This window comes from Danio rerio, chromosome 11 (genome assembly GCF_049306965.1).
Source record: "Danio rerio strain Tuebingen ecotype United States chromosome 11, GRCz12tu, whole genome shotgun sequence".
NCBI lineage: Eukaryota > Metazoa > Chordata > Actinopteri > Cypriniformes > Danionidae > Danio > Danio rerio.
This window is the reverse complement of record NC_133186.1, coordinates 2,227,024-2,239,380: the sequence shown is the minus strand read 5'-3', so window position 1 is coordinate 2,239,380 and position 12,357 is coordinate 2,227,024. Positions and strand designations below refer to the sequence as shown.

General features: G+C 32.6%; 1 protein-coding gene and 1 long non-coding RNA gene across 6 annotated transcripts; both read right to left on the bottom strand.

Annotated features, from left to right (window-relative positions):
• Positions 1 to 40: 40 nt before the first annotated feature.
• Positions 41 to 5,687, bottom strand: LOC141376503 (uncharacterized). Of its 3 annotated transcripts, none has more exons than XR_012386920.1 (5): positions 5,424 to 5,687; positions 4,811 to 4,852; positions 3,173 to 3,293; positions 983 to 1,025; positions 41 to 435 (listed from the first exon to the last, which is right to left on the bottom strand). It is a non-coding gene; the product is annotated as an uncharacterized lncRNA (long non-coding RNA). The 3 variants fall into 3 exon arrangements; XR_012386921.1 differs by having other exon boundaries at positions 983 to 1,022; XR_012386919.1 differs by lacking the exons at positions 4,811 to 4,852; positions 5,424 to 5,687 and having other exon boundaries at positions 983 to 1,022; positions 3,173 to 4,543.
• Positions 5,688 to 6,445: 758 nt separating this feature from the next.
• On the bottom strand, positions 6,446 to 12,357 carry hoxc6b (homeobox C6b). 3 transcript variants are annotated; one of them, NM_001328159.1, is given in 4 exon segments: positions 6,446 to 7,348; positions 7,748 to 8,085; positions 10,527 to 10,541; positions 12,189 to 12,357. In NM_001328159.1, coding segments are annotated over 3 exon segments (645 nt in total). In that variant the 5' UTR covers positions 10,532 to 10,541; positions 12,189 to 12,357; the 3' UTR covers positions 6,446 to 7,046.

Genomic DNA, 12,357 nt, shown 5'->3' with positions numbered 1-12,357 from the left:
TTTGAATGTGTATCTTCATGCCCAGGATCACAATTATGCTTGTGCAGGTAAAACACACTCATGTTTCTGTATGACATGTAGTTTTAGTTTATTAAAATCCAATTAATGACAAAAAAAAAACATAATGTACATTTAATATAATAATTAAAACAATTCATTAGTAAAATCTCCATCACCTGTTCTTTTCATAATTAACACACTGTTTTCATTCAAGGTTATTACATCATTTACATTTGCACAGCTGTTAATGTACACTTAATGCTTTTAACTTTTCTTTTCACATGGAATTTGTCTTTTAATTCAACATCAAACTTCATCATTTAATTTGAACCTCGCTCATTTAAGATATTGATTTGTGCGTTTGTAGTTGCTTTGATTGCTACTAAAAAGTCCCTTCGCTTCCTTGTGTGTGAGTGTCTGACAGCTTCAACGGACCTGCAAACACCGGAAAATTATAAAAGAAAGTAAATATATGGTTAAAGCATCATTTAGTCAACAATACACAAAAGCGTTTAGACTATAACACACAATTCCCGTCGATAATGAAGCTGTTTTGTTATTAAAATATAAATCGGCTCTTTAATGAGCAGACTGAGGTCAAACTGTTTAAGTCAGGGGTGTCCAAAGTCAGTCCTGGAGGGCCGGTGTCCTGCATAGCTCCAACATCCTCCAACACACCTGCCTAGAAGTCAAGTATACCTAGAGATATCTTGATTAGCTGGTTCAGGTGTGTTTATTTGGGGTTGGAACTAAAATATGCAGGTGACCAGCCCTCCAGGACCGAGTTTGGACACCACTGGTTTAAGTATTAAAATTGAGTATTTATTTTTTTGGATTCAGTTGTGGTTCAATGAATCTGCAAATAGATTCTTTATTTATTCTTTTACAAATTAATGCATTTGTTATTGTTATTTTTTTATTGTTATTTTTACTGTCAATTAACTAGAGCACTCATACATTTAATAGATTTTCATGAACTCACCCATAAACTGATATGTCATCCCATTTTAGAATCCCAAAATCTGCTTTTTAAAAAAAAAAAAAAAAATTTATTTTTAATTTTTTGACTTTGTATAATGAAATCAGTGTTTTCCAAAAACAAATTCCTTTTTTGGGAGTAAACCTATAGAACAAAATCAATGCCAAAAGTATTGAAATAAAAAGCTTATCGAATAGCATAAGCTGAAAAAATAATACACTGAATTAACATCTGCTTGCATTTCAAATGTCTTGGATTGCCAGGGTTTGTAATTTTAGGTCCTGAAATTTAACACATCTGTTTATTCAAGCTGTGAATATTTCAGCTAAAAATATTTCAAACACATTTTCATACTTAAAAATTAAATAATTCTTATTCAATTTCCAGATTTCATGTATAATATTTAAAAGACAATTTTCAATTCACTTTATTTCAGTAAAAAAATTGCTTCCAGAAATTCAGTGGATCAAATTCGGTACTGTTAAAATTAAAATGTTGTGCTGTTATTGGCTTTTTTCCTCCCTTATTTACTGGTTTAAACATACTAAATTGGTCCTCCTGCTAGTGAAAAAGCAGCTGGAGATTGTCAATCTGCAATCTATTCTTTTCCTGCATTTCCCGGATGTAATGTAAATTTTTAAGAGCCGAATTTGATCCACTGAATTTTTAGAAGTGAATAAATTTTTTAGCTGAAATAAAATTAACTGAAAATTACCTTTTGAACATTATGCTTCTTATTTTTCACCGGTGTTAAATATTTTGTGAGTAAAATCTGGAAATTGAATAAGAATTATTGAATTTTTAAGTATGAAAACATGTTTGAAATATTTTCAGCTGAAATATTCACAGGTTAAGTGTTAAATTTTAGGACAAACCCTGGCAATCCAAGTCATTAAAATGCAAGAACTTGTTAATTCGGTGTATTATTTTTGTCAGTTTGTGTTATTCATCAAGCTTTTTATCTCAATACTTTTGGCATTGATTTTGTTCCATATAAACCTTGAATTGGTTACTTAAAGTGATTGTTTACCCAAAAATGCAAATTCTGCTATCATCTACTCATCCTTCACTTGCTTTTTTGTTTCACAAAAAAGAAGATATACTGAGGAATGTTTTTAAAAAATAGCCATTGACTTCCATAGTATTATTTTAACCATAACTTTGCATGTCACCTTTTTCCAATATCCTTCATAAGACCTTGTTTTGTGTTCAACAAGTAAGAAATTCATAAAAGTTTAGAACCACTTGAGTGGGAGTAAATGGAGAAGATATTTTCCCTTTTGGGTTTTAAACAAATAATGAAATGTAGTAATGGCTACCTGAAATACATGAGTTTCTTGGCTATATTTATATTTTCAGATCATATTGCTGTAGGGTGATACGCTAAAACTATATTATGAATACAGTGCTCAGCATAATTGTGTTCGCCACATTTTGAAAATGAATGTTTGTATTCGTTTCTCAGTAAATATTGGCAGTGTATTTTGGTGCATTTAAACAAAACTGATTTATTAAACAGATATATTTATTAAAGTAATATTTTAGTCATCAAACATATTTAGAAATTGAAAGATACTACAATTAATCCAAGCAAAAAAAATTAAACCTAAATTTTTTCATTTTGTTTTTTGCTTCTCTTGATTTTTCATCTTTTTTTTTTAAAATGTGTATTTAATATTTTTCTAAAGCATATAAATTTGGATGTACTAGTTTTTGGGCCATTATTGTAAGTTATTTAGTTAGATAAGCTCCAGAATTGGCTTCAGCACACTCAAAAAAATACAAATTTGTCTGCTTGTTCAAACTACTTATTTAAAATTAGCTGAATTAACACAATTCATGAGGTTTTTTTGGAATAACTTAAATGTTTTACATTCAGTCCCCTTACATTGGTAAAACAATTAAGTTAACTGAAGAGATTTGTGTTGGAATAACATTAAGGAATTGTGTGGAACTCTTTTTGTGTGCTGGCTAATCTAATGTATAAACAAATATAATATTGCATGATTACATACAATATTACAATGCTGAGCACTGTACATATAAATTGTAGCCTATTTAAATTGTTGATTATATTTCGCTTTTTTATCCCACAGTTGTTTAATTCAGGTAATCAGAAGTTGCAGGTGTTGCACATGTAATTACCACTGAGTGACCAATATTATGTTTATATTTAGCTATAACCAGACAAACCTGCAGATGCACATGTTTATGATTTAGAAATATGCATGTTCGATCTACGTCTGGCTGTCCAGAAGCAGTGTTCACATTCAGATCTCCTTAAAAACTCTGATTATTTAACATCAATGGTAGCCTTGAACAAAAACAAGAAGAAAAGCATGTTGAGTTGCTTGAGATAGCTTAAAAAGCATTTCTCAAGCAGGCATTCAATTACTTTATTAATTGGAATCACATGGGTTGGAAAGGGACAGATATATATTTCATTACAACTTCATTACATTAAACAAGATTATTAACTGTAATGTGCGGGGGGAGCCATTTGCCAGAGCTAATCAAGCAGTTCGTCTAACATTTGGAGCCACGCTGGACATTTGCTTGCTGTTAATTTTGATACCAGCTCGTGCATTGTTTGTGGGCTATAGGCTACATGTTCTCTTGACTACATGTCCTACTTTACTGTGTGTTAAAATATGTTCATGCACACAAAAATTCACGTCAATTAGCCTATTAAACACATCACAACGCCACGTATGACATAAAGTATGTTACTTGTTTTATGCACCGTGGTTGATAATAGATTTTTCATACTTTTCCCTCAAAAGTCTTTTTGGAAACAAATTTTAACATTTTGCACGGTAGTTTGTTTGTTCAAGACACCCCCAGCAATGTCTGTTTAGCTAAACAGGAAGCAACTGTCGTAATTGCAGATGTAAAAGGAAAGCCATAAAGTTTTATGACGTGTAAGGGCAATAAAGTTTTACAAGTCTGTGGTGTAAATGATTGAAACAGAACTAAGGCCAGTCAATCAGCTCGCATCACTGCAGATCTTACTTCCTGAAAATGCCAAAACAAATAGTAAATAACGCAAAAGTAGGCTATCAGGACAAATAAACGCAATACATCAATATATGACACTTAAATAGGGCTGAAGCGGTTTTTATTTTTGTATTCGTCTAAAAAACTAAGTTATGCTAAGTTTTCCGAAAAAGTAAAGCTAAAAAAATGCGCATCTATCCTTTAATTTTTCACCGAAGCATGTATTTATAACCACAATTTAATATTTATTTAAAGACTTTATTTATTAAATTTTTTGTCGACATAAATGACTATTTTATAAATTTCTAAGGCATCCAAATAGCGATTTTAATATGTAGTGTTATTATAACTCTGAAAAAGCGGGGAAAATCACTTAGAAGTTATATTTAAGTTTTACATTTAATTAAAAAGAAACGGCAAATAAGACATTGGTGAAAACGTGAATATTTTAGGTAGAAATATTGCAATATAAGAACAGGCGGGCTTTTTTGACTTTCCAATTCAAACTACTAATTTTAACCGAGTTGTGTAATAAAATCATGAAATGTTTTGTTTGTTTGTTTCGTTGCATTGTTTTCTTATCTGAGCTAGCATTACGATATAAACAAGTATGTTGGAATTCACTTGGTATAAGTGCTTATAATAAGACAAAACCCGCTCCGTGCACTGCATTATAACAACACTGCTTTTAAATTAAGACTGTGCGAGAATTTAACTGAGACCTAAAGTTTGTCCTTAACCCCCAGCTTTAAATACCTCATGCCTTCATATATTTATTGTGAAATTATGATCTAGACGGGGAAATGCAAATGCGATTCAAATTAAGTTTCTTGCCGGGTTTGATGTACCAACTCGTCATTTTTTTTGTCAATCGTTCTGTGTTGGGATCACAATTCAAAACACAGTTACAGTGGTGTTAAGCATATAAAACAATGCATATTTAATATTATGTATATTCACATTTAATATTATGTGCTAATATAGATACATTCTTGTTAAGAGCCTATCAGTATGTTTTAATATCATTAATTTGAAAAGTGATTTGAAACTAGCACTTTAAACAGATGTATATAGTCAACATTTGAAGAGGATCAAAACATTTCATAGTAGTGCTAAAACTATTGAATTTCAACCATTCTTGTCTTAGGATTAACTTTTTGCATCCACTTTAGATGTTGACTGTAATAACTAAAATCAAATGTTAATACTTATGTACAACGTGCTGTTAGTTTAAAGTGTCACGAAAAGTTTGATTCAATCATCCCGTCATAAATTTTGTCTTGCCGGCATTAGCATGCAGTTTTACGAGCATCTGATGACTGTTATAAAATTTACTACTGCTAGTTTTACCATTTCCGAATAAGCCGTATATAACTCTCAAATAACAATGAATAAGTTACGAGAAAACGTATCACGAACACTGAAAACTAAAACAAGAAATTCTTACCGTGCCTCAAGTGTGGTTGTCCAGTATAGCTTTATTGTCGCTTATTCAATTTAATTAGATTTAACTTTGAACAATCCTCCAAACTGAACATGAAACAGAGCTCGAGGTTTATTCTCAAATGCATATGTGTGTGGTACGATGTTTCTGTGGATCAATCATCTTTCGGGAATGCTACATTTTCATGTATATTTTTCGGAATTAGATGACAATTTGAAGGATCAACTGCAAGCTTCACATTTGTCGACGGTCTGTCCTTTATTCGTTCACAGGAGACAATCAAGCAAAAGCAAAAATCCAATGCATCAAGACATATGTCCAACTATTGTTAGAAAGCTTATGTTTTATCATTTTTGTTTACCAAATTATGCTTCAAATGAATACAAGTATCGTACAATCGGTTAAATGAGCAGCTTATGCCGAAATATTTTAAGACTGTAGTTGGGAGTTTAGAGCACAAGGGAAAGAAATAGACAGTCAATTTATTTCCTTCACCAGAAATGGAGTAAATGCATAATAAACATGCGATGTTTATCACTACAATTGTCGTTAATATACCCCTTAGCTCATCTCAGTTTTTGGGAACAAAGCAACAGAAAAAAGACCATAAAACAGAGTTATCTATTAATTAATCTATTAATGTTATTTGTATTTAGGCCTATAATTAAAATGTGTTCTTAATTCCGATTAATAAATAACGGCTCATTACCCGGTCCATGCTTCCCAAGTTTAGAAATATCGAGCCTACGTGTGCAGGGTTGCATATTGTTCAAACCAATTTATTAAAGATTGATCTAGTGTTAGTTTTCTGTATAGGCTACTCTAAATCACTCTGTAGGTCGTAAACTGTGGTTTATTAGCCTATTCTGCACGTCGTCGTCCCTCGAATTGGCTGCATGAAAATCTCCTTTTGAAAGATCATGAAAAGGAAAAAAACTTCTCAGTATATATTTCTGGTGTGGTTCTCGTTAGTTAGTTATTTCAAGGTGCACACTTGCAATTTAATAATAAACAGGAAATCAGGCATTGTTATATTGATTACAACTTTATTGCGTAACTGTTCGAACATTTTATTATCTTGCTTTTTTGCTAAAATTCAACATTTGGAAAAAAAGAGTAATGAAGGATACTTTTAACAACGTATGTGGTTCTTCCAGAACGCATCACAAAGTAAAGAAAAAACACAAAACAGTACGTCAAGCTAAACAAATGCTCATCAAAAGTATTTGAATCTCATATTTACAAACATGTACAATGCACTTCCTAGGACCAGAAGAAATGATTGTAGTTTAATATTTGGAATTTTCATATTTGGTCTACATCAACAGTCCCTTATTTGCACTTCAGAGTACATCAGAACAAATAAGATGTTTAATGACAAGATTAAATCACACAAGATTGGTAAAACATTTTCAGTCAGAGCACTGATTTATGAATTAAATTGCTCTGGATAAACAGCTTTTCAGAATCATAGTGAAATAAGTGGCGAAGCAACACACGCTTTGCATCTAAAGGAATTGTAACAGTTTTTGGTTTTAATTGTGCAAATTGTGTAAATTCCATAGGTAGCTTAGTTATGTAAGAACGTTTTCAAACGGAATGTCTTTTAATTAGTTAGTAAGTCAATCAGTCATGCTCATCTTTTTCGGCGGTTTCCCCTGTTTCTTCTTTGTCCGTGTCTTGGCCAGCTCCTACCGAGCCATTGTCATTGAGGATGGACGTGAGATTGCTCTCCTTCTTCCATTTCATCCGGCGGTTCTGAAACCAAATTTTAATCTGGCGTTCCGACAGACACAATGTGTTGGCAATCTCAATTCGTCTGCGTCTTGTCAAATAGCGATTGTAATGAAATTCTTTCTCAAGTTCTAAAGTTTGGTATCGCGAATAGATTTGGCGACCTCGCCGTCTGTCAGACCCATAGCCAACTCCTGTGAGGAAAGAGATCATTTGGTTAAAGTCAGTAAAAATGCTCCGAATGTTGTACACTCAGACAGTTCGGCTAATATATAATTTTTTTAAAGTCAAGCGACAAAATTCCTTAATAAATTGTTAATTAAATTCCTCATTAAATTAATCAGACTTTAAACTAGGAGTTCTATCCTTAATATAGCCAAAAATGTGACCCTATTGTACAATGTTTTTTTTTTTTTTACACAAAACGTTTTGCATTGAGCAGTGCTGTTGACCTATGTTTCAGCCAAATAGATGCTGCAAGGCATCAAGACGTTTCATTAATGCTTTATGGGGTTATAAAGCGTGGCTTTCCCAGTCGTAAAACAGTCCGTCGCGCACTAAATATAGCCTGTCCCTTTTGTTTCTGTACTCACCACTATGCGAGTTCATCCGCTGCATCCATGGATATATTTGAACACTTCCTTTCGGTTCCATAGTCTTGCCTTGGTCTGAAGCGTAATCCTGCGTCAATGAACCCTGTGTTTGCCCAAAGCCTTGCCTGCAACTTGGAAGCACATCTTTGTCCTGGTAGAACATATTTGACCCGTATTCGTACGGTCGGCTTGACCCAAACATAACGTTTTCTTGGTGTGAATAGAACGGATTGGAGTATATCCGGTTTTGGGCAACGGCGGCGCCATATGGCGAAAAATGTCGCACCGGGTCATAGTTTGTCGAGCTGATGGCAACGCTGGGTAGAACTTCTTGACCGCTGTTTAAATGACACGACAGCGATGGGTTCGTAAAATAGGAATTCATCCCTTCTTCTTTAAAAAACAACACTTTTTTTCCTAGGCCTCTCTTCCCTAATCTTTCTACACACTCTTTTTTCTCTTTAATTCGCAGTCTGTATCCTTGTTAATCTTCGTGTGTAAAAACTTTAACATTTATATCACGACATTAACAAAGAATATGTACGCAGCCTAATAGTTCCAAATCTTCGCTATACCATGGACCAGATGACAATGTCAGCTGACCACTTATCCTCCAATAAAAATCAGGAAGCCACAATTAAGCAGCGAAATAAGATCGGGTTTTCTTTGCCCTGTTAAAGCAGCGTAGGAAAAGGAACATAAAGCATGCACACCCCCTTATATTGAGATATTTGATTATTGATTCTTCTCTCTCTCTCTCTCCCTCTCTCTCTCACTCGCTCTCTCTTTCTCACATACACGCACGCGCGCAGACACAGATACACAGTAAACAGCAATCGAAATGTGTTGTTTTAATAAAAAAAACATTGCTAACATAGTTTGAGGGTGTCGTGGTTGTATAAATCATCCGTTTTTTGGCTCGTCAAAGTAATGTCATGTAATACAGAATTATGCCCACAGGCCTCAGCCCCCTATAGAATAAACTAGATTAAGGTTTAGTAATACAATTACGTAATTAGTGAATAGCTCTAGCTTCACTGGCCTGGTCAAAAAATCGATTAATTTATTTTGCTTAGACGCCTAACGACGCAAAGAGTGCAAGCTGTAATTGTTTTTCATTTTATTGAATTTGCATGCATTTTTCATTAGGGTTATTAAAATGATGATATAACATTTAAAACATTGAATGTTACTGGGCAGAAAAAAATCGAATACAATCACAGCCTACTCTTGCTTGAAACAAATTATTTACCCGCGAAAGTCATAATAGCGATATGCACAATAACCAAGAAATGAGCAACAAAATCTTAAATTTGGATGTGTAATTGTTTATTCAATGCTGTTCATTTCACTCGACTCGGTGACCTTTTAATCAAAAATAAATACATTTAATTTATCGTTAAAGGTTAAAATAATTTTGCCGACTTTTTTATGTCTGCAATGATGAAACAAAATTGACCATTTCAAATCATTAAATTAACCCACTACTTCAGGTGAAGACAGATGCCCCTTAAAAATGTTCGACTTCGACTAAATCGACCAAATAAATGTTGTTTCACCCGTAGTTCAGAAGGATGTTTAAAAGAGGGGGTGGTTTATGGTTTTACTGCAGAAGAATTCCTTAACGCCTATGCAAGTCGTAAAAGCAGACAAACGACATCGCTTCTGGTTTATTGGCTTAAACAGTTATGCATATGTTGTGATCTAACATTGAAATGACACAGATTTGCTTGCTTTTAAAGAGCATCTGATTGCACCATGCATCTGAGTCCTTGCCAGTGGGTTACTCCAATATGTTCTCGTTTGAAATTGTTTTTCTGTTTTCTTTTTAAATATAGTATCGATAAAAAATGCATAAGATGAAAACAAATTATTTGTTATTTGATAAAAATGTCTCTACTATTTAAGATGCAACACGACGGATAGAGGCTTACATTTTAGAAATGTTCTCAAATATGTTTACATTAATCAATGAGAAATATTTTACAAACATACAGAAATTGACGGAATATCCACTTTACAATCAGTATATATTTATGAGGTATTTATTGTGTTCATGCTTTAAGCTACTGCAAAAACATTGTTGCTATTGAGAAGGAGCAAATATGTAAAGGATCCGTTAAATCAACGGTGTTATCGTAGACTTAAAGTTACATAAACTGTTTACACATCAGAATAAGTATCGTGTAAAATCATGTGCGCCAAAACATTAACAATTTAAATATACTATAAAGGTGTTTTAAAAGGCAAACAAGAAATCTATATTTTAAGTTGTAAAGAAGCCTTGTTGTTTGTGTGTGTGTGTGTGTGTGTGTGTGTGTGTGTGTGTGTGTGTTTATGTTTTGTTTGTAGTAAGTTGTAGACAGGTCTACATAGCACTTGGTGTTTTATTTAGCTATTTTTGAGAACAGTTTTTTAATTTGTTTAGATTTTCTTTTAGTTGTAATCAAAGCCGACTAATGCATATTTTGAATGACTTGTTGAAATTGATATATATTTAGAAAAATGTCACGTGCTCTCTCAAAATAAAATGTAACTAAACAAAAAACACACGCTGTCATGAGTGTGCAGGAATGTGTTTTTATTGCAGTTGTCTTTGGCGGCTTAAGGCATTTTACAATCAGATAACAACCCATTCAATAGAGTGCCACATCCGAATCAGTTGTTTGCAATAGTTCAATGAGACGGCAAATGCCAGCTAAAAGTCGTAAACACACATTGCTTGTAAAATACTAAACAGCAGTAAATCCATGAATAGTTTGGTTAAATAAATACTTACAACATAGTTCCAAATCTGACGAGAAAAAAAATTATATTAGCATAACACAACATAAATTTGGCAACAGAAAAAACAGCAATGATAATAATAATGATAAAAAAAAATAATAATAATAATAAAATAAATAAATAAAAAATAATAATGATGTAAAGAAGTAAAATGGTTTTATTTTCACAGTGGTTTTGTATTTCCACTACCATTTAAAATATTTTAAAACGACTTTGAGAAAACTGGATTAAATTGCTAAATCACACAATAGTAGAATTAATTTCATAATCAATAGTCTTTATATGATCTTCTAAAGTCTATCTTTGTTTTATCCAAACAGCTGAAATATTTTGTATCAAGCCTTGTTAACCGTTTGAACTTAGGGCCCCTCAGTATAATGCTGTTTTTGTTATTTGTGCATATGTTTATGGATTTTTAGAGATTCACAATTGCTATGCAGATAACTGTTATTGGTATATTAGAGATTTAAACATTATTGTTTTTTAAATGTCTAATTTCACATAGTTTTATACATTTATGTATTAATTTATTGACTAATTGGAAACACCGTATTTCCCAATAACACGCATTCAGTTTCTCTTCTGTCTTCTATGAGTTCTAAGGCAGTTTAGAATTTGGTCCACATTTGGACTTTTACCTTCTTAAAATAACTTCAGAAAAGTATTATTTGCAAACTCTAAAGAATGATATCGTATTAACAGCCAATGACTATCAAAGTACAACATTGTTCAGTAAATGAAATGGTGTTAATTGTGTTTTGAAGTCATTCTTGCATGCGATTTCTGACCAAAAATTCAGAGTAGCATGGTAATCATAAGGGACCGTGTCGCAATTTGTCACTTTCTTCAAAATTGAACAGTTGAATTTTAGCCAATTACAGCTGTAAAACACATTACTTACATTATTCACTCTAATCAGATGATTTTATTGATCACTATCTAAATCTAATCATACTTTCAAAATATATTGAAATGTTTGAATATGCAAATATTAAACTAACTGTAATTTCTAAGGCCCACAGTTACTAATCATTTTTAAATCAATGCAAGATTTTTTAAGTATGGCAACAATTTGTTCTTTATGTCTAATTTTGTTTGCAAGATATGATGCTTAGAATTACTGCTATTAATAAGCCATTCATTTTGGATTTTGCGTCAAACTCCATATTAGGTGTTATTATGCTGCATATTAATAGTTATTAAGGTGTAGAATTAGATCGTACAGAATATGTTGGCTACTTTATAAATAATAAACAGCCAACATCTTAACAATAGGCAGGTAACAATTCAATTTATTACTTAAACTGAGGTATTACCGAAGCTTCTTTCATTGGATATTTTTCGCACCCTTTTACAAATGTGTACTAAAAAAATAATGTGAATGGCCTCTAAAATTGACGAAGAAAAACACTAAAGACATAGCAGGTAATGAACGCTAGATGGCAGTGCTGCTAGCCCCATTTATGCCTACAAAGATAACTTTAGGCATTACTTAACATTCTAATGTGTTCGTGTGAACTAAAAACAATTTGCATAGACATTTTTATTTAAAATATAATCTGCGCATGTGTAAAACTGTGTGTTTCTGAATGTGCTCAAAATTCCACTTATAAGTTAGCTTAAGCAGAAAGAAAGCGCGGAAGCCCAGACTTACCATATCTTAACACATTTCTCTTGTGACGCGTTTTGAGAGATCTTCAGCTCCTGAGGAAAGGGTGGGAGGTAATTGCAAGAGCTTCAGAATTAGCTGCGGTAATCCAAAGCGAACATCCATTTCTTTTTCCTTCACAGCAAAGACAACGTTCTCGTCTTAGTGTACATAC